The sequence below is a fragment of the Bubalus bubalis genome, chromosome 3 (genome assembly GCF_019923935.1).
Source record: "Bubalus bubalis isolate 160015118507 breed Murrah chromosome 3, NDDB_SH_1, whole genome shotgun sequence".
NCBI classification, from domain to species: Eukaryota; Metazoa; Chordata; class Mammalia; order Artiodactyla; family Bovidae; genus Bubalus; species Bubalus bubalis.
Genome location: NC_059159.1, coordinates 38410329 through 38432620, shown reverse-complemented (window position 1 = coordinate 38432620; position 22292 = coordinate 38410329). Strand labels below are relative to the sequence as shown.

Genomic DNA, 22292 nt, shown 5'->3' with positions numbered 1-22292 from the left:
CGAATCTCTTGACTGGCACAGTAGGAGTGACAAGATGAAGTCTATAGTTGTAGAAGGATGTTTATGTTCCAAAGTATTTTAAAACTTTCACTTAAGAAAAGCTTTCTTAAAACTTAGCAATTGGCCTTCAGATCAAAAATATTCCCTGTAGTATAAGTTACCATATTTTTGCAGCTTCTCATATAAGTCTGGAGTGCGATACACCAGAGCAGCAAAGGTGGCGTTCACAGCTTGATCAATAGTGGAACCAGCAACTATATCTGTCTTTGGGGCCTGTTTTCTACATGCCTGTATGAATCCTTTGAAAAGTTCTGAATATGGCCCACAGAAGTTCTGGGCAGGATCTGACTGTGCAAAGTCAAGAAGAAATTGATGGCAGGGATCATCAGGGATGTTCTTAACCTGGGAACAACAAAAACAAGAAAAACCATCATGTTTAACATATTCATTAAAAAAATTCAGTTTACTGAACAACTACTAGGCCAAAGCAGAAGTATAAAACACAGTGCATACTCTCAGGAAGTTTCAGTCTATTTGGGGGAGATCAGACAGACACACAGGTTATTAAAAAAAAAAAAAGAAAGGTAAACATAAATAAAACGTTAAAAGCATTTAAACTACCACTATCATAAAGCATAGAGATTATCGAGTGCCAAATGCCTAGAAGGGACACCAATGCTGAGAATTCACAGGAGAGAGCTCCTGGCAGGTTAAAGTAATTAAGAAAAGCCTTCTGGAGGGGATGGGCTTTGGTCTGGACCCTGAAGACTGGGCAGGTTTGGCCCTGAGGAACACAACCGTTAGCAGAAGTTAAGAGCCAGTGGGGAGACTGACCTGGCCTGAAGTCTCAGCTGGGGAGTGGTGGGAACTAGAGTCAGATAGGTAAGGTGAAAGGAGACTGTAGAGAGCCTTGACTGTCACACTGAGGAGTTTAGACTTCACCCTGTGGGCAACGGGGAGCCATTAATGGTGCTTGGCAGTGGAATGACAAGATAATGCAGTGATTTAAAAAAAAACAAACAAACTTGGTAGGTACCAACGTAACAATGCAAGTGCGAGATGAGGGCCTGGATAAAGATGGAGACAGAGGAAATGGAAAGAGATCTCAAGGAAGAATCCACAGGGCTTGCAGTTGACTGGAAGGAAAGGGGAGAAGAAGGTGAGGATAAAGGTGATGCTAGGTCGCAGTGGCTTATGCCTGGGAGAACAATAATGACAGTAACAGGAGCAAACAGTCCAGGGAGACATCCTGGTTTTACACGTCTGAGTTAAAGGGAGTCAGAACACTGAAATGGAAATAACCTAACAGGAAGATAGGCGTATGTGACTGGAGCCTGGGAGAAGAACCAGGGCTGGAAACTGATTGTTTAGGTTTTTTCCACACAGATGTGACGACAGAAGAGAGGAGACAAGATAACATCTTGGTGGGTTGCAGGAAAGCAGAGAAAGCCTGAATGAAGCCCACTTTTTATAGAAGAAGGAAGAAGAGAGGTCAATAAAGGAGGCAGGGGGAGTGCAGACATGTAAGAGAAGACAGTGGACTGCCATGGAATACAAGAAGAAAGGGTCTGAAGGAGCAGAGAAGTTAAGAAGAGTCCCTGGATCCAGCCACTAATTACTGAAGAATTGGGGTGGGGGAAAGTGGGAAGAAGGGAGAAAAGTAGTAGAACTGAGAGAGGGGGACAGAGATGAAAAAGACATAGTGGAAAAGCTTGTTTAGTTTATAATATTATAAGCCTAAATAATGTGCTACTGTCCCATGGAGAACAAATAAGCATAGCATACACCATCTGTTCTTAAGTGTGACTCAGCAGGCACAGGAAATAAACTCAACTCATTTAAACAAGGTCATCAAGAGAGATTTACTGAGCACCTACTATATTACCACTACATAGTCTGGCAGTTGATACTTTTGAACAGCCATTACACTGGCCCCTGTGAGGACCCTAGTTTCTGCCCTTGAGGAGCTAATAGCTTCGTGGGGGGTGATAAGATACATACACAAATGTTTATAATTTAAGGTAACAAACATTAGTAAACATTCCTCATTCCAAATATACAGATAAGCGAAAAGTAAATACCTCCTTATTATCCTGGGGTGGGTGAGTGGGCCAGCTTGCTTCTAATCCCAACTCTGGATGTATTTGGTGCCTGAAGACAGGTTTCCACAAGGGGGAGTTTAGGACTAATGCCATTTTTGCCTGAGGTATTGCCATGTTACTGCCTAACTCTGCAAAGAGAAGAAGGAGGCTTATGAGAGTTCTATTTTTCCCTTAATATACTGAGAATCTTTGAACTGATGAAGGAAAGGCTTAAAAACAAACAAAAAAAACACAAAAACCTGGCCACTAAGACTTACAGGGAATTACCCACATTTAGCAGAACCTAACTGTGATCCTTCATAAACACATACCCTGGTGAACTGAAACCATCAGGCAGTCCCAAAACGCTGCCATTCTGTATGACAGGTTCAGGCAAGATCCCTCTGAAATAACTAAGCCATGAAGCAAACCGAAAACAGAATGTGAACCATCTCTTGGGTATAACAGGAGACCACTTAGAAATGCCATGTTCATAATTTGTAAACTTAAACTTGTAAAAGGGCTTCCCTGGTAACTAAGTTGGTAAAGAATCCACCTGCAATGCAGGAGATCCCAGTTCGATTCCTAGGTTGGGAAGATCCACTGGAGAAGGGATAGGCTACCCACGCCACTGTTCTTGGGTTTCCCCTGTGGCTCAGCTGGTAAAGATTCCGTCTGCAATGCAGGAGACCCGGGTTCAGAAGATCCCCGGGAGAAGGTAAAGGCTCCCTGCTCTAGTATTCTGGCCTGGAGAATTCCATGGACTGCATAGTCCAAGGGGTCACAAAGAGTCTGACATGACTGAGCAACTTCACTTTCACTTTCAAGCTTGTAAAAAGAATAATAGTAATAGAAAAACACCCACCATATATGTGTTTATGAATAAACAAAGAAAAAAAAGACTAGGTACAAATAGATTAAAATGTTAATAATAGCTATGCCTGGGTATTAGGATTAAAAATGGCTTTTCCCCTTAGCCTTTTTCCATTATGCGATTTTTTCCATGATATTTTACTTTAAAAAGGAGAAAAACTCAAGAAATAATACAGGGAAAAGATTACACTAGAAAGCTTCATTCTATTTGTTTCATTCATTCTTGGATGAATTTAACACATAAGTTGAAGAGTCACTTTAAGGTAAAATCCATGTTCACATACATTCACATAAATAGTCACATAATCACAGAATACAATTAACTTATTCTGAATTTCTCCCTTCTTGTTGGAGGGTATCAAAACTTAACAAAAAAAATGAGGACAGTGCTGCCAAAACCAGCCCCTCCCTGGCTTGTCCTCCACAGACAGGGAGACCACTGCGGCCCCGGTGATGTGCCCCAGTGTCCGAGTCAAGCAACTTGAATAAACTGGTGTCAAGGGGACATTTTACTTTGGTTGGCTCTCAAGGAAACTGACGGAGAAGGCAATGGCACCCCACTCCAGTACTCTTGCCTGGAAAATCCCATGGATGGAGGAGCCTGGTAGGCTGCAGTCCATGGGGTCGCGAAGAGTCGGGCACGACTGAGCGACTTCACTTTCACTTTTCACTTTCATGCACTGGAGAAGGAAGTGGCAACCCACTCCGGTGTTCTTGCCTGGAGAATCCCAGGGACGGGGGAGCCTGGTGGGCTACTGTCTATGGGTTGCACAGAGTCGGTCACGACTGAAGCAACTTAGCAGAAGCAGCAGCAGCAAGGAAACTGAAAGGGAATTTTATCAGTCCCTTTGCTCTGCGTCACGTGGAGACAACTTACAGGACGGGGGTACCACTTTGCTCTTCAGTGTGGCTGCAGTAAGGAGGGAAGGGACAGTTCAAGGACTTACGGTGCGCAGACTTGAGTGCCATGCACTGGGAAGCAAGGCGTCCCATCAGCCGGGACACCAGGAGCTGTAAATCCAGCCCCCAAGACACCGCGACATCAGGCAGGCCGTAGGCGGTGACGGTGAATTTGTAGCCCCACTCATTGTTGCTGCTGTCAGAGTGGAAGAGAAACTGCAGCCGGGGACCAGCCTTAAAGGTCACTTTCTAGAGACAAACAAAGAAGTCATGTGGTCAAACCAATTAGAGAAGGCAGCATTTCAGTAAGAAGCGTGTTCTTCTTGACTCAAAAAAGTCTAAATTTAAAACTGGCCTATATTCTCACCATTATGTCTTATCACCCCCTCCGAAAGTACTAAAGGAGAAATGAACAGCGGAGTAAGGAAACAGAAAATTCACCACTGCACCTTATGAAGAAGCAAAGTTGAAAACTGCTGGTCGGTTTCCTAAATCTCAGATGCCCATCTGCCCACCACCTACTCAGCCAGAGACCATCCTGCCTGTTCCTCTGCTGCCAACCAAGACCGCTGACAGTGAAGCAACACTTAACTTCCCAGCCCCAGAGACCACGTGGCCCTAACTATGAGGGAATCCTAGCTTTCACCACCATGGTTGGGGCCTTCCTGGGCCGATCGGCCCTTCTTACTAAGGATAACAATTCGCCATGTACTCTGGACTATGTGATATAGACCAGGGGCAGCAAATCGTTCCTATGAAGAACCAGAGAGCAAGTTATTAGACTTTCTGGGTCATAAAGTCTCTGTGTGGTGACTCAACCACCCCCCGCCATGCCAACGCAGCTACAGACGAAACATAAACAAATTGCCATGGCTGTACCCCCAAAAACATTAATTACAAAACAGGTGCTGAACTCTGATATCAACACTTCCTTTCACAAAAGTGTAATATAAGTACTTCCCTTCAAAGACCATTATCTCTATTATCCCCTGAGGCTGATAAAAGGAGAACTGTTGCAGAAACAGGCCTCCTATGAGTCTCTGGAAACACCACTCACCTTGGGCCACTTGTCAGTGCCAACTTTTGTGTCATAGCGTGTTTTCCCACCTCTGGCATCGGTAAATTCCAGATAATCATACCTGTGAAAGCACAACCTCTATCACTTTCCTTCTCTCATTTTTGATCCATTATTGCTTAGGGAGAAAAGAACAGATGAGCTGTACCTTTTTTCAGTTTCACATCTCTCATCAAATTCCACCTCGAAATAGGTTGCCCCTGGGCTGACAAAGACAGACACTTCATGGCAGTTATTTTCATAGTTGTGGGCAGACTCCTTGGTCCACGTGTGTAACACCACAGGGCGCTCCTGCTGCCAAGTCTCGACATCCAGCTAAGCAGACAAACGAGTCAAGAGAGGAGGGTTTTTGTCACTCTACATCCATCCACACACAGGAAGCTGTGTCCTGCATCAGCACCCCCGATGGCAGCCTTTGACACCCCCACACAAATCACCACATGGGCTAAAGCTACACCTCACGTTCTCATGTATACGTATCGACCAAGATACACTATACATTTATTCAGCAGAGTACACGTGGGGTTTCTATTGCACTATAGTAACTCCAATTAGCTTTTCTTTTTTTAATTATGACTATCTGTGAGAACTATTTCTTAGAAACCAGTACTAGTGTGAATTTCCAGTGGTTTAAAGACTTGACACCCCTATTTGGGACGTTGGCAAACCTGAGCCTGTCCTGTCTTCTCCCTCCTTTTTTCAGTTTTTGCTTTTTTTCCTTTAAAATGGGCTTTTAAATATATGCCCTTTGAATTCCCCAGAGTTGTGAGATCCAAATAAGACACTGAAAAAGCTTTGAGTCCTGTCAGGTTGAGTAAGGGAGAAAATGCTTTTAAATAACAAACCCTCTAATTTGCCTTTCAACAACAGATTTTCCCTTCTGGATTTCAATCTGGTTAATCATTTATATGGTTTTTATATAACATCATGTGCTACACAATGATGAAAATAATCTATGTACAGCTTCCTTGGTGTCTCCTGTCTAATGTTGACCATGCCAAATCAACCCACACTGGCAATTATCCTTGTTGGCAAAACCAACACTGATAAAGTTGATAAACACTGAAAAAATACTGGTAAGACAGAGGGAGCTCTTCTAGAGGCAACTTATTTGTGTAGACCTGTACTGAGTGGTATGTCTCATGACACATGGGCATGGTGCCCCTGAGAGGGGCTACAAGGCATGTTCAAATGCCAGCTCGAGGTACCTTGTTCACTCCTCCATCGGGGTCACTGCAGAGCTCCTTCAGCAGCTCTGTCAGGGCACTGAACTCTCTCAAGAGTGTGCAGTGTGAAATGTCCAATGTGCAGAAGTCCAGCAGAAAGATGACCTGAAGGAAGATGAATGAAGCACTCAGTGTCTGCCTCAGAGTCAGCCAGGGATGCAGATGACCAAGCCCCTCCTGCCTCTTACAAACGGTTGCCACTCTGTCTTACCAGCTGGCGAGCTGCCATCGAAAACACCGAGTTACATAATTTTTCTACTATGGTTTTCCCGCTATACTGTGACAAAAGGGATTCCAAAATCACTCTCACGTGTGCCAGAAACTGCCCCACATCTGCCAAAACATAAGGAGAAGAGTTAATAGTTTCTATGGTAGAAACATCACTTGCTTGGTCACCATCAAGGACAAAGCTGGAGAGGGTCACAGGAGCTGTGGAGGAACTTCATCAGAAAGACCATGGGATCATCATGAAAGTGAAAGTCACTCAGTCGTGTCTGACTCTTTGCAATCCCATGGCCTATAGTCCATGGAATTCTCTAGGCCAGAATACTGGAGTGGGTAGCCTTTTCCTACTCCAGGGGATCTTCCCAACCCAGGGATCGAACCCAGGTCTCCTGCATTGCAAGCGGATTCTTTACCAGCTGAGCCACCAGGGAAGCCCATGAGGCCATCAAGTGTCCTACAAGTGTTTTCCTCTGGGAGGGAAAACCACTGTGAACCTCAGTAGAAGTTTACTCTTAAAAGTGAGGGATTTTTTTTTTTGTCTTTGCTACTTTTCAGTGGGGTGGAGGTGTGATTTTTATAAATCAAAGTACACGGCTGACCAAGCCAGCTGTTGGTCTGCCTTTCCCTCTGTTTACAAAGGGCCCGTCTCCAGGTACACCATTCGACAGGCCAAACTTGAAGAGTCAGGACTCAATACTGTAAGCATTTTTGACACAGCTCCGAGATCAGGTTTGATGGAACTGATTTTTCTATAAATTCCCAGAACTTGTTGGGTTTCCTATGATTTTCTGGGGATTTATGGGACATGAATCTGAAAATTTTCAGTATCAGCAAGGATCACAGAAGTGCTCACATATACCTTAGATTTTGAAAGTTCAAGACTTCCTTTTTTGAAGAAAAAAAAAAAAAAAGACTTCCTTTTTTGGATAACTTGATTAAAAGAGGGAAGACAGACTGTACGGAAGAGGATGGTACAGCACTCATCTCAGAGTCTGTGTGACTGCAGAGGCAATGTTTAGGCTGTGAAATGACTCAGCCCTTCAATAAACACATTTGGGCACACTACCACTTTCAGAAAGGAAACTCAGAGCAAAAAGACATGCTACAGAATTCTATTTTAAGGAAAAAAAACAACAACCCGAAGACAGATCTGATTTGTAATAATGAAATGAAAACCATCTACACTCTACAATATCATGAAGTACTAAGATGAGAGCACACACACAGAGCCAAACCCAAACGCCTGTCTGTTTTCATGGATTCGGTACTGACACTTACATCTGTCAGTGAGGTCGGCGGCAAGGTCCTTGGCTCCAGGGTCAGTGCTCTTCAGCTGCAGGTAGCACCAGGAGAGCAGGCTCCCTTGGACAGACCAGAACAGGGAGGAGAGCACACAGCCCACCTCCCTTTGAGCTCCATCAACCATCAACAGCTCACACTGCACAAGAGGAGACAAATGGAGAGCGTTTACAAGGTCACTTGCAGAACACAGCTAGGGCGTTCTCTAAGAGAGCAGCTGTCAGAAGTGAAGAGATTTAGGCAAGTGGGGAATAGTTATGAGACAGCTTTCAACCCCAAAGAGACTGAGAAAGATGGTAGTATGAAAACTCCTCTCTTGCCCTCCGGCTTTTCAGAACCTTTACAGATGGTTTCGACTCTGTGGGCCATCCCCTGCTGCCCCTTAGGAGCCCTGCACCCTAGTTATCTCCCCTTCTCTCTCTCTCTCTCTCTCTCTCTCTCTGTTTCTCTGTCTGTCTCTCCTCCTCTCTCTCATCTTCAAAAATTCCTTTTTTCTCTGGCTCCTTCCTCTGAGCCTTCAATCAAATCTCTGGCATTTTAGATGGCCATGGACACATTGCTATATTTAAAACAGATAACCAACAAGGACCTACTATATATAGCACATGGAACTTTGCTCATGTTATGTGGCAGCCTGGATGAGAGGGGAGTTTAGGGGAGAATGGACACATGCATATGTATGGCTGAGTCCTTTTGCTGTTCGTGTGAAACTATTCCCAAGTGGTGCTAGTGGTAAAGAACCCGCCTGCCAATGCAGGACACGTATGAGACATGGGTTTGATCTCTGGGTCAGGAAGATCCCCTGGAGGAGAAAATGGCAACCCACTCCAGTATTGTTGCCTGGAAAATCCCATGGACAGAGGAGCCTGGTGGGCCACAGACCGTATGGTCACAAAGAGCCGGACATGACTACAGTGACTCAGCACACGTGAAACTATTACAACACTGTCAACCGGCTACACACCACTGCAAACTAAAACAAAACACCCGTTTTACAAAACAATTCTTTATCCCCCTATGGCTCTCTAACCATCATCTTAATTCTCCAGTTTCTCTGGAGAATCACCTAACCTCTAGAGATAAATTCTTATATCTACAAAGCATAAAATTTCCATGTAAATGCCCCAAACTGGAAACAACCCAACTATCCCTCCAAAATAAAGTGGATAAATAAATTGTAGCAGATGCATAAAGGGAATATTGTGAACCAGTGAAGGGTGGGGGAGGAGGGTGAACTGTAGCACACACATCAACATGGATGACTCTCAAAAACGCTGAGTGGAGAAAAGCTCGTCCCAGAAGACTGTACACCATATGATTCCATTAAAGCCCAAACCAGGCGGAACGGGCCTGCTATGTAGGGATAACTGGAAACGAAAACAAGGGTATGATGACTATAAACTTCAGAATGGTGGTTCCCTCTGGTGAGGAAGAAGGAAGGGGAACCATGGAAGAGCACAGCGGGTGAGAACGGACTTCAAAAATACTGGGAACATTCTGGTTCTTAAAATAGCCATTTCTTTAAATTGCCCATCAACATACATTTTTTTGGTACATGTATTCCATTTGAAAGAGTTGCTCACACCTGCTGCCCTTGCCTTTCCCCTCCCTGTCATTCTACCCTTTCGGGCCCCACCACTCTCTATTACCATTCTTCAAAGGCATTGGTCACTGCCCAGAGAAAGCCTCCCCGTTTGACCTAAGTCCTGAGGGCTCTGCTGACTACGGTCCTTCTTAAACTCCCTCCTCGCTCTGCTTCTATCCCTCCTGAATTTCTTCCTGCCAGGCCTTCTTACTCTCCCGGCCACCCTATCTACGCAGATGCCTACAGGTGATGAGAGGACACCGACATTCACGGCTTCAGCCAGCCCTGGTTGGTTACTGATGGCAAATGTCCACTCCCAGCACTGACTCAGCTCACGTGTTCAACCAGACTTTGTCACATGAAGTCCTGCCAGACCAGAAACCCAACATGCTCAAAGTCTAGCTGTTATCACTCTCCTCTTCAAATTCCGGCTTCTCCCCATCTTGTCACCGGTTACACATGCTGTTCTAGCAAGAACACCCCTCCCTCTCTGCCTGGTCAGACGCTACTAGTGGGCTCATGAGGAGCTCCAGTACCACCTCCTCCAAAAAGCCTTTCTCAAGCTTTCCCCCTTCATGCTGAAAAAAAAAAGGAAAAAAGTATTTTAAAAATCATTAGCACAGAAAAGAGATCATCCTTTCAGATTTGATCAGCCTGCAGATTTGCAAAGTAATCATAAATTTTAAAAACAGTTGTAAGTGATTTCCCACAGAATTCACAACACAAATACATGACTCAGTGCTGGGTTCACTGACTGACACCAGGGCATCGGTAAGTACCCATTCCTCTTCTTCAAAGGCAGTCTTCATGGGCACGTTCGGGTATTTACTGCTGGCCGACTATCACGAGGCAGGGAAGCGTCCCCTCACTTGTTTGGGGCAAAACGTCCCCTTACTTGACTTGGAGCAAAGGCAGGCAGGGAAGCTCTGTGCTCACAGGCATGGAGTTACAGTCACGCCAAAAATGAGGGCTAAAGCGGAAGGAGCCATGACTGCTCCTCCCTGTCTCCTAAAGAAGCCAAGGAAATGGAGCGGCACTGGTTACCTCTCGAGCGGCAACAGACAGCAGGGTGTTCATGACCGCTAGCACTTCGCTGATGTCCATGTCAGCCAGGTCGCCTTTCTCAGGTAACAGCAGAAGGCCGCCCGGATCCTTATCACTGGAAGGACACAAAGCAGTCATGACACCTTGTGTCAGGAAGGGGATTTTCATGCTTTCTATCTCGAAAGAGAACCCAGCAAGTTTTCAGTGTCAGTTCTATGGCATGTGAAGGGTTTGAGTCAGAAAAGGGTCAGTGTTCCAGTGGGGTCTGTGCCACTGTCCATCCATAAGTCCTTATGTAAGCACAGGCCCATAAATCTTCGCGTCCTTAGAAAAGATGCCAGGGAATAAATATGATGAATAAATCACCTTGGCAACCAACAGGAAATACACCTAATTTCATGACTGCTAATTTGATAATCCAGGCTAAATATTCCCTGCATCGCAAGGCTCTTCACATGAGCCTCAGGTCCTTTCATCATTCTTGATACTTGATTCTGAAGACATCTCATAGACTTCTCTAAGCCTGGTGTCCATACAAGGCACAGTCTACCTGCAGACAGCTCAGGCTTTAATCCCCTCCCTCCTTCAAGACTTTATACCTCCAATAATGCAACCTACAGGCCCATAAGCTCCTCTGGTAGTCAGAGCAGGGGGCAGTCCCCACGTCACGGCTCCCAGCACGTTGTTTGCTGAACTACCGCTCTGTGCCTCTGCAGCTGGGCTTTCACGTAGTTGGGTTTTTAGCCCAAACTCCTGCGGTTTCCATTTTTGTCTTCAAAAATTACGTAGAAACTGAAGTGTTCAAGGAGACTCCCAATGAGCTCCACTCTAAACCGTCTTACAGTGACTGGGACTGGAGCAAGCTCTTGACAAGACTATCATTCTACCACTATTTTAGTCACGGCAAAGGCCAGGGATACCTCACTCTAGAAACCTGGCTGAGTGACGGAAGTACGTGGTTACTCCAAAAGCACCTGAAAGGAAGGAGAGCTCAGGAAAACAACCTTGTGAAGATCTGCAGTATCGGACAAGAGAAGAATTAGAAACTTACCTAAAATACGTGCAGAGTGAGCGGAAAGTGAGCTGCATGGACTGCTTGTGTTCCTGCTCGGTGACATTCTTCTAGAAAACAAGAAACTGCACATTCAGGAAAGCTACTCCATGGATGTTGCAGAGCACTTGAGCAGAACAAAATACTATGGCCCACTGTCCCCAAACACGATGAACACTGGGGTCGGCAGACCACCTCATGGGCCGGACTGAGACCTGGCCTAGCGCTAAGAGGGAGCAGAGCTCCCTGCCTAAATAGAAGAGAGCAGGCAGGCTTACTTCTGTTCACTGCTGAAGCTGACATGCTGAAGCTTTCCTGTAGGAAAACCTTATGCAAATGTTTAGGAAGGTGACTTCCAAAAGATGTATACTTTCATCACTGGGCATGCCATCCTGAGAAGAGGGGTCAGAGATGGAGAGCATTTTTTATGAGCTTCCTATTTTTTTTAAAAACAGGATCTAAGCTTTCTCTGTATAAGTCCAAATAGCCAATGGTGACAGTTGCAGAAATCACACCCCCTGATGAGGCTATGGGTTACTTTGCAGGGTTTTTTTTCTCTTCTTAATTCAATAAATGTATTGAACATTTACTGCTACCAAGGCATGGGGGGGGGGGGTTGTGGTGGGGTGGGGGTGGGGTGGGGGTGGGGTGGGGGTGGGGGTGAGGGTGGGGGTGATTTCCAGAGAATTTAAGACCCAAGGCCCTGCCTGGCATTAGAGGGTGGGAGAGAGAAGATATGGTCACAAAGGATAGCAGTTTAATTCATCTGCATGAGAATAGGGAAAAAATACAGTCCTTAAGATAGATGGACAAAGGAAAAGTTAATGAGCTGCTCTACTAACAGACAACAATCTCATTCAAAAGGTCGCATATCCTCTTTCTGTTTTTCTGTGTGGGACTCAGGCTAGCAAAAAAAAAAAAAAAAAATTGCTCAGCTGCCTGGTAAATGCTTCCAGCAAACAAGTAGGACAGAGACTCGCCCGCAATCCAATGGGTCATGTCAGCTGATGCTGTCAGCTGTTACACTCACAAAGTGAAAACTGATTCAAAGGGAACCCTCATGCATTATTGGTAGGAATATAACTGGTGCAGCCATTATGGAAAATAGTAACAGCTTTTGAAAGTTCTCATAAAATTAAAAACAGAACTACCACATGATCCAGTAATTCTACTCCTCAGTATTTATCCAGAGAAAACAAAAACACTAATGAGAAAAGATATATGCACCCCAATATTCATTGCAGCATTATTCACAAAAGCTGAGATATGTAAGCAACCTAAGTGCCCATCAATGATCAGATAAAGAAGATGTGAAATATACATACATATACATACATACAACATACATATATGTATGTATGAATATTAGCCATAAAATCTTGCATTTGTGATAACATGGATGAACCTAGAGGGTATTATGCTAAGTGAAACGAGTCAAACAGAGAAAGACAAATATTGTACGATTTCACTTATATGTGGAATCTAAAAAAAAAAAAAAACAAAAAACAAATGAACAAACATAATGAAACAGAAACAAAGTTATAGATACAAAAAGCAAACCAGTGGTTCCCAGAGCTGAGAGGGGTGGAAGGAGGAAAGAAATACATAATAGAGATTAAGACTACAGACTTCCAGCTGCAAATTAGTCACAGGTATGAAAAGCAGTGTGGGGAATACAGTCAATAACTAAATAATATTCTCATATGGTGACAAGTCACAGACAGCATGGTGATCATTTTGAAATGTATAGAGATACTGAATCACTATGTTGTATAACAGGAAATAATGTAGTGTTGTAGGCTGATTATACTTCAAAAACAAAGAGACTCATAGAAAAAGAGGCTGGAGGCAGGGATGGGGAGAACTCGATGAAAGTAGTCAAATGGTATGAACTTTCAGCTATAACATAGATAAGTACTGGGGGTGTAGAGTACAATATGACAAATGTGATCAACACTGTTGTGTGTTACATATGAAAGTGGACAAGAGAGTAAATCCTAGGAGTTCTCATCACAAGGAGAAAAACTTTTTTTCTATTTCCTTGATCTTGTATCTATATGAGATGATAGATGTTGATTCAACTTATTGCGATAATTATTTCATGACATATGTAAGTCAAATCTTTATGCTCTATATCTTAAACTTATACAATGCTGTACGTCAATTATATCTCAATAAAACTGGAAGGGAAAAAAAAAACCCTGATCCCTCAAGCTGATATGTACGTTTTATAGACAGCTGAAACCAACCAAAGATCCTCTCTCCTCTCTGAAACCTTCCTCAACTACTTAACAGAATTCCCCTCTAAAATGCCTATTGCAACTTGGGGTCAGTTCTTCCTTGCAGCAGTGTCCCCAGCTGTACTGCAGTCATTTGGCAACAGGGACGACATTTTATGCTTCTTTTACTCCCTTTTTTGTTTCTGTAGGGCTTTATGCATCTGACAGGGCACTTCTATTGCATGTGCTAAGTAGCTGTTACATATAGAAATGCCTTTTTAAAATGCTGCATCTCGTTTGCTTCATCAGCTCTTCTCAGTAATTCTATTTAGTTGCTTGTCTAAACAGACTAATAATGATTGTATGTTTTATTCTTTCTGTTATTTTTTAAATTTCTTTTCCTTGTCCTACAGCAGTGGCTAGGCCTCCTAATACTATATCAAGAGAAGCAGTGACAGTAAGCACCCTTGGCTTATAGCTCATTTTGAAAGGGATGAGTCAGTGATCCAAAGACCAGTACATTGATTTCTGTAGTTTTAGATACATGCCCTCCACCAGATTAGGGGAGTTTGTACAGGTTTTGTTGATTTAGTCATCATCCAAATTAAGTCCTATTAAAGTATCTTCTGTAGTTGTCAATATGATTTTTTTCCTCTCTGATTTCATTGACTGATTTTCTAATGTTAAACCATCCTTTCATTCCTAGGATAACTCCAACTCAATCATGATTTTGGGTGAGAGGATGCAGCTGAGGATTAAAACTTAATTGTATTTTCTTTATAGATATAAACTGAAATATTAATGAATAAGTCCGGGATTTATTCTGATATAATAATGGTGTGGGGGGAGGAGTATGTGAGGTATGTAATGGTGAGTTTGTAATTACTGAATCTAGGTGATGAGTACATTTGAGGGGCTGGAGGGACTGATATGTATTATTTAGTCTAGTTCTATATTTAGATTTTCCCATAATAAAAAGTTAAACTGTTAAAAAGAACATTTGGTTGTAGGCATGTCATAAAGATGAAGGAGACTAAACCCTCCCCTTGTGATCCAACAGGTTCTGAAATGGAGGTTGGGATTATCTGTCATCCCCATCTTGAGTATGGTGCTATGTCTTAGATACCTGTGTCCCAACAAAACTCTGCATACAGCAAGTATCAAATACACCTGTGGGAAACGGAAACCGAGAGGCTATCAGAGAAAATGAAAACTACTAAGTTTCATGCCAAGATAGGTCAAGAGTGGAATCTCCACTTTTAACATAAATAATTACCATCATGGTGAAGAGATGATTCCGCCGGGTCAGTCGATCAGGAAAGAAGATGGCAGCCCCATTGAGAAGGGTATTCCTGACTTCTTGTTTTAGTATTTCCATGGGCACAGAGTCTCCATCCAACCTATCCACCACTGATAAAAATGAACAATCAGCTTTAATATAGCCCATCTATTCACTTACAATATATATATTTGCTTTAGCCCATAAACTCACTACCAGAACAAAGAAATACCTCTGCACAAACTAGGCAGTGTAAAGAAATTATTTTTTTGTTGTTTACATTTAACAAAAATAAAGACTCTATGTTCCAGCTTTTCTTTCATTATTTCTCTGTTCTTTTGAGACACAACTTGCAAAGCCTTAAAAATAACTTCAGATAATCACATGTCTTATTCTCAATCAACATTACCATGTCCCCCCTTCAATCTATCAGCCTTATTATCCCTGTGTCTTAGCTGAAGTAAAGACTGAATGTTGTTGTTATTCAGTTACTAAGTCATGTCCGACTCTTTGCAACCCCATGGACTGTAGCACGCAGACTCCTCTGTCCTCCACTATCTCTTGGAGTTTGCTCAAATTCATGTCCATTGAGTCTGTGACACTATCTAACCAACTCATTCTCCACTGGAGAAGGAAATGGAAACAACTCCAGTGTTCTTGCCTGGAGAACCCCATGAACAGTATGAAAAGGCAAAAAGACTGGAGAGTATGGTAATAATTACTCTCAGTATAACACAACTATATGTCAGAAACCAGGAGGAAGGCATTGAGGAGGATTAAATTCTGAACTCCAAACAATGATTCAAAGAAGATTGAGGAAACTCATTTTCCAAAGACATAAACCTTTTACTGGGTTTGCACAGTCAAAGAACCCCCGGTTCTTTACAGCGAGAGGCCCTGCAGGCCACCAGAACAGGGTCACAGTGAAGAGGAACCCCAATCCTACCACTGCACAGGTGCGCGTAGAGCTCCTTGGCAGCCTCCACTGGCCTAGGGCGCGGGCTTGGAGCCTTGGCGTCCTCAGCGGCGGCAGGAGCATCTCCTTGCAGCACCGAGAAGCAGCTCTGGAGGAGCTGCAGAAGCAGAGTTTGGGCACAGATGCACTCTTCCCTGGGGCTACGGAAAGACAAAGACCATCAGAGAGCAAAAGGGCCAGCTGCTTTTCCCTCGCAGTCCCACAGCTATCTACGAAGGACTCTCCCCACTAGGCATCAGGCTCAGTAGGAAAGAACAGTGCACGAGGTATGGAGTCTGAAGAAACAGACCTTGTCTGACTGCCTACTCTGTGGCAAAGAAATGCATTTCTGACTCTGTTTCATCAGCAGTAAACATGTGGACACTATAATACTTGACCTGGCTCTCATTACAATGTAATATAAAGGGCAAAATGCTTGCAAAAACACTGCCCAAATAAAGTATTTTACAGAAATGTAAGATATTATTTTCAACAATAACCAAATTTCTCAAATCAGAACAAGATAAACTAGTAGGAAGTAAAAAATCCTGGGGGGTAAAAAAAAAACCCAACTGTTCATTTAGAATAGCAAAACTCAGAGTTTTCAGTTGTGTTTATAGGACTATCATCTTTATCATCTGAGCCACTACGGTAGCTCCACATGACTATCATCTTGTAATAGATTCTGACTTACTTTTGCTTTAATTTACTGTAAAAATTCCAGAAGATCTGCAAGTCAAGACCCGCAAAGTCCAGAAAAGATTTGTATTTTAAGCCACTTTCCTTCTGCTGTACCTAAAAAATAATTAAGACCAGAAAAAATAAAACGGAAAAATGCATTTGGAGAAATATCCTAACGGCTCATTTACTTCTCATTATTAAGGGGTAAGGTAGCTCCTCGTATGAAAATCCCAACATTAACTGATGTGACCTTTAAGTGACAATCTGTGGACAACTACTTTTGGGTGTGAAACTTTATAAAATATGTGTGTGTGTGTGTGTGTGTACACATGCATGTGAGTGTATATATACATGTAACATACACACACACCCCCCTGTGAAAGCTCCCTGACATCACAGATACGACACCTGGGACATGAGGGAACCTTTACTTGGTGATGACTACTGTCCAGGATCGTATTGCAGCTTGTTTTGATCCTTCCCTGAACACAGGCTGAAAGATCAATCCTGCTGTAAACGCTCTTGTTACATCTAAGCGCCTCTCTCTCATCTGCTGTTTTCTGCTGTGACAGGAGAGCTCCAAAGACCAAACAATGCACATACAAACTGAGTTATCAGTCTCTGAATGTGCCATGAAGCAGAATGAAGGTGAAGAATAGACACTTGCATCCCACACACGAGAGGGCTCTATCAGAGTCCTGAGACGTAAGCCACATTCTCTATGGTGGCAACTGCAAACGTCTTGGAGGGGCTGCCACTGTGCTTATCTTTGAGTGCTTATCTTTGAGTGGGCTGCCACTGTGCTTTTATCAGTGACTGTAAAAGTCGGTATCGAAAACACAACGTTCACAGCAGCATTACTGACAATAGCCAAGATGTGGATCCAACCTAATTGTCTGTCAACAGATGAACATATCAAGAAGATCTGACATACATATACATACACAATGGAATATTAATCAGCCATAAATAGAATGAAATTTTGCCATTTGTAACAACATGGATGGACCTGGAGTGTATTACTCTAGTGAAGTAAGTCAGACAGAAAAAGACAAATACTGTAAGCTTTCATTTATATGTGGAATCTAAAAATGAAACAAACAAATATAATAACAGATTCCCAGATACATAGAACGAAACGAGTTACCAGCAAGAAGAGGAGTGGGAGGAAGGGCAAAACAGGTGAAGGGGATTAAGAGGTACAAACTATCAGGTATAACATCAATTTTAAGTTATAAGAGTATAATGCATATCAGGGAATATAGCCAATGTTTTGTAATAACTTTGCATGGAGTGTAATCTATAAAAATATCGAATTACTATGTTGTACACCTAAAGCTAATACTATAAGTCAACTATATTTCAACTTTTAAAAAATCCTGTTATTATTTCAGGAGTTCAAATAAAGAGACAGAACTCACCTACACTTCTGGAGTACTTCTAGGACTTATAGAAGACATAAATCCCATAAATGTGCTTTGGCTCCCCAGTGATCCCTGGCAACCACAGCTGGTCATCTTTAAGATCTCTGTGCAGGTCTATTCCAGGAAACCTCAAGGTGATCACAGGCCACTTCGTCTTCCACTTACTGACGCCATCAATGCCCCATACCGCACTCCCCTTGAATTCCCAACATCATCACAGCAGTGACCCCTGCCATCCTCATTCAAACTGAAGGCCTCAGCAGGGCCAGGTTTCATGGGATGGTGTTCCTTCCCCCAAACACATCATTTACTTTTCCCAAAGGAATGAGGTTTAACAACTGAGTAAACGCTACCAGGTCGTGGGCGAGCTGCTGGATGAACTGAAGGGTCTTGAGGAGCAGTGTGGCCCCGCAGACACTCTCCTCCATGCCCTTTCTGCAGTGAGCACAGACGATGCTCTGTTCGGCTTCTGCTCTCGCAGGCCGGAGGTACCCACTGATGCTCAAGCCTTGTACTCCCAAGCGCTCTGCCGACTCCTGGCGGGTGCAGAGGAACTTCACCATCAAATACTGGAAAGAACAAGACAGACGTGATGAGAAGGACTCAGAAGCTCCAGGTACTGATGAAAGGGAGGTGAAGGTCATTCTGGGCAGGTCTCCCTGTGACTTTCATGATTAATGAGGTCCCACGACGCCTAGCCCTGGAGACACAAAGTATAAGTCTAGAATCTACAGCAAATAGGAAAGAGACAATACAAATGCTGGAGTCAGGTTCTGGGAAAGATCACAATATGAGAAATGGCATTACTTCCTCTTCAAGGCAAAAACAGGATAAGACAGGATAAATAAGGGAAAGATGTCTGCTCTGTGGCACAGTCATTTTGGTTTCTTGTTTGAAGTTTTCTCTTTTTTAAATGTGGGCCATTTTTAAAGTCTTTATTGAACTGTTATAATACTGCTTCTGTTTTTGTTTTTTTCTTAGCCAAGAGGCATCGTGGCATCTTAGCTCCCTAACCAGGGACTGAACCCACAAACCCTGCATTGGAAGGCGAAGTCTTAACCACTGGACCACCAAAGAAGTCCCAGCACAGTCATTCTGAAACAGAAAACAGCTATATATTGAAAACAGTCAATGACTGCTCTAACGGATCATCTCAAAACCCTCCAATTACATGTAACCTATGTGCTGGGAGCCTAGGACACAGCCTTGTCTTTGCAAAGCTAAAGTCATTTTCAAAGCCCAACTTCTATGCACACTCTCTGCTTATTGTAGTGAAAGTTCCTTTGTTGAGGACCTTTCACAATCCACTACTCAGTTGCATAAATATTCACTGAGCAGCTACAATATATAAATCCTAAAGATAGTTATTTCTTTTATTTGAGCTTCTTACTAAGATTTATAATGGAGGTTACAATTAAGTAGTCAGATAATCACTGTTTCTTTCACAGCTACAGGAAGACATCTCTCTTACACTTATGCCTGTGGACTTAACTGTTCTCTCAGCCTGAGATGCCCTTCTCCATACCTCTCAGCCTGGCTAAAGAAGGCAGCTTAATCAACTTTCAACACTTGGCATCACACCAACTTTCTTGGGAAGCCTTCCCTGGTGAATTCCAGACTGGGTAAATATTTTCCTCTGGGCTACAACACCCTGTATGTCTCTTGATCAGCCCAATCACAGTGTCTCATATGTCTGTGTCTCCCACTAGACTCTGAAGCCCTTGAGGGTCACGATCATGTCTGATTCACCTCCAGGGTACCTGTGCTGGCATAAGTCTGGCACACAATGACCACTCAATAAACACTTATAAGACAAAAAGAGGGAATGGGACTTCCTGGTGATCCAGTGGCTAAGACTCTGTGCTCTCAATGCAGGGGGCACAGGTTCAATCCCTAGTCAGGGAACTAGATCCTACATGCCACAACTCAAAGATCCTGCATGCTGCAACTAAGACCTGGCCCAGCCAAATGGATAAATATCTAAAGGAAAAAAAAAACAACAAACAGACAAAAGGAGGGGAGGACTGGGGAGGTACGTGAAGGCCACAATTCACTGATGCTTACTTTGGCAACTCTGCACTGCTGCAACTTGACATCTGCTTCATCCCACTCTTCTTCCAGCTCAAACCAGCCAATGGGATCATCTTCACCAAGGATATCAGATGAGCAACCGATCCTGTAAACACAAAGGTACTCATAAAACATTCTCCTGTTTCTCAGCTTCTCAAGAGTCTAACAAATAAGGCACCACTTACATGGCATTTGGGCTTCCCTTGTGGCTCAGCTGGTAAAGAATCTGCCTGTAGTGCGGGAGACCTGGGTTTGATCCCTGGGTTGGGAAGATCCCCTGGAGAAGGGAAAGGCTACACACTCCAGTATTCTGGCCTGGAGAATTCCATGGACTGTACAGTCCACGGGGTCACAAAGAGTCGGACATGACTGAGCGACTTTCACTTCACTTTCACTTTACATGGCATTTAACTTGTTTAGATGGCCTGTCTGTTAACAACAGGCTGGGGTGTGCCACTTGGTGCCTAAGTATACAAGGGAGGTGGTGGTAACTTCCTCCCCACTTCTCAGCCTCCTCATCTGAATGATGGGAACTATTATTAGCCCCAAATATGACCTGAGAATTCAGGAGAAAGTTTGCTTCTTTGGATAACTGGATTATTTGAAGAATGAGACCTGCAGTCAAGGTATCTAAGATGAGCTACTCAGGAATAAAGTCCAACGCAACAGCTGGTATGTGTTTCTGGAAAGAGTCAAAAGAGAGGCAGGTTCATTTTCTTTCCCCAGGACTGGCTAAAATATCCACGACTGGCTTGAGGTTCATACTTGCAACAGCTGAAGGGTAAAAGCTGGGGAGCTTTTGGATCCTGGAGCTCCAAAAAAGGGAAACTTCAGCCTTCACAGGCCTCAGGATTTTTTCTTATTCCTTAAGAACTCCTTACAGGAAAGCATTTCAACCCAAAAGCTGAAGAAGCACAACTGTGTGCCATTTCTTTTTAAAAACTGGATACATGAATGGTACTTCCTTTTTAGGAATAAAATATCTGAGAAGGAGAAAATGGCAGTCTTTTCAAGTAACATTCCTAAAACTTTATTTAGTCGGTGCTACAGCTAACAGGCTAGCCAACACATGCATAATTCTGTATGGATTAAGATAAACAAACACAGGGATTTACAACAACAGGAAGGAAAAAAACAAAGGACCCAGAATAAGTTCTATAACAGAGAGAGAAAAAAATTCTCTTCTGACCATAAGTCATTCTAAGCATGAAACATTCATGACATAGTTGAGCCTGAAACCAGTGGTATTCCATCTAAGCCCAAAATTGTGTCAATGACTCTTATAAGTATTGAGTGTTTGAGGACTTTTTAATTCACTCTGGGAGTCATCAAGAAGATCTCTGAGATATAAAGAAAGAGCTGGCAGGGTGTCAGAGAGGGGTAGAAGCAACCTTGCTTACTATATCAATTCATAGGCAGGGTGGAAAAAACAGAGCTGAATACGTATAGCCCTTAAGTATGTAATGCAAGCCCAAAGCTGGTCCCAGAGCGTACTGACTGACATCTGATAAGAGGGCAGGGAAATAAAAAGGGCAAAAAGACAGATGCATGTCTCGTTAACATTTTGATCTCCAAACTGGAGAGGGACTGGTAATATGTAGGCCAAGTAAATGAGGATTTCAGAGTAGCTCAGGCTGGAACCAGGAGCTAAAATCATCAAGGGACTAGTGAATAAACCTGTATTTAGGTTAAAAAAAAAAAAAAATCATCCTATGTAAGATGTGGAAGATCTTGTTTAACAGCAGGTTTAGGGAAAAAGACCTGTATTAATATGTGCCAGGAGTGGGACACAGCTACTTAAAAACAGTGTAATCTCTGATCATTATTTTAAAAGAAAAGCATTTTTAAAAAGCATGTATGCATGATGGGAGAGAGATGTTTCATTTAGAGGGCTGGAATTAGGACTACTGAGTTGAGATCACAGCTACAAGATTTCAATCAAACGAGTCCTCATCACTGAGATGCAGTGAGTGCTCCATCACTAAGGACATTCCAGGGAGGCTGAATAAGCATTTGTCAGAGATGCCACCATAGGAAGCCCAGAGGAGAGAGGAAGTTTGTCTAGAATCTTGCTATTTCATGTGTGATCCATGGTCAGGGAGCACCAGAGTCGCCTGGGAGCTTGTTAGAAATGAAGGTCTCAGGCCCCACGCAGAACCATCGAATCAGAATCCACATTTGACACAATTATCAGTGGTTCGTAAGTCCATGAAAGCCCAGGAGTAGAGTACTGTGTGTTAGTCACTCAGTCGTGTCTGACTCTTTACGACCCCATGGACTTTAGCCTACCAGGCTCCTCTGTCCA

General features: G+C 43.2%; 1 protein-coding gene across 4 annotated transcripts in view; it reads right to left on the bottom strand.

Annotated features, from left to right (window-relative positions):
- Window positions 1-22292, bottom strand: part of ZZEF1 (zinc finger ZZ-type and EF-hand domain containing 1) — a 94979-nt gene that overhangs the window by 44126 nt on the left and 28561 nt on the right. For 3 of the 4 annotated variants that reach the window (XM_025280819.3, XM_025280822.3, XR_003107949.3), the window contains 15 exons: window positions 19982-20093; window positions 18271-18486; window positions 16507-16607; window positions 15804-15973; window positions 14855-14988; window positions 11360-11430; window positions 10309-10423; window positions 7659-7818; window positions 6367-6488; window positions 6138-6260; window positions 5078-5244; window positions 4912-4993; window positions 3902-4103; window positions 2082-2230; window positions 162-402 (listed from right to left, as the gene is read on the bottom strand). In XM_025280819.3, coding sequence (XP_025136604.3) covers window positions 162-402; window positions 2082-2230; window positions 3902-4103; window positions 4912-4993; window positions 5078-5244; window positions 6138-6260; window positions 6367-6488; window positions 7659-7818; window positions 10309-10423; window positions 11360-11430; window positions 14855-14988; window positions 15804-15973; window positions 16507-16607; window positions 18271-18486; window positions 19982-20093 — 2165 coding nt within the window. The remainder of the gene's footprint in view (window positions 1-161; window positions 403-2081; window positions 2231-3901; window positions 4104-4911; window positions 4994-5077; window positions 5245-6137; window positions 6261-6366; window positions 6489-7658; window positions 7819-10308; window positions 10424-11359; window positions 11431-14854; window positions 14989-15803; window positions 15974-16506; window positions 16608-18270; window positions 18487-19981; window positions 20094-22292) is intronic. The other variant, XM_025280820.3, reaches the window with a different exon arrangement.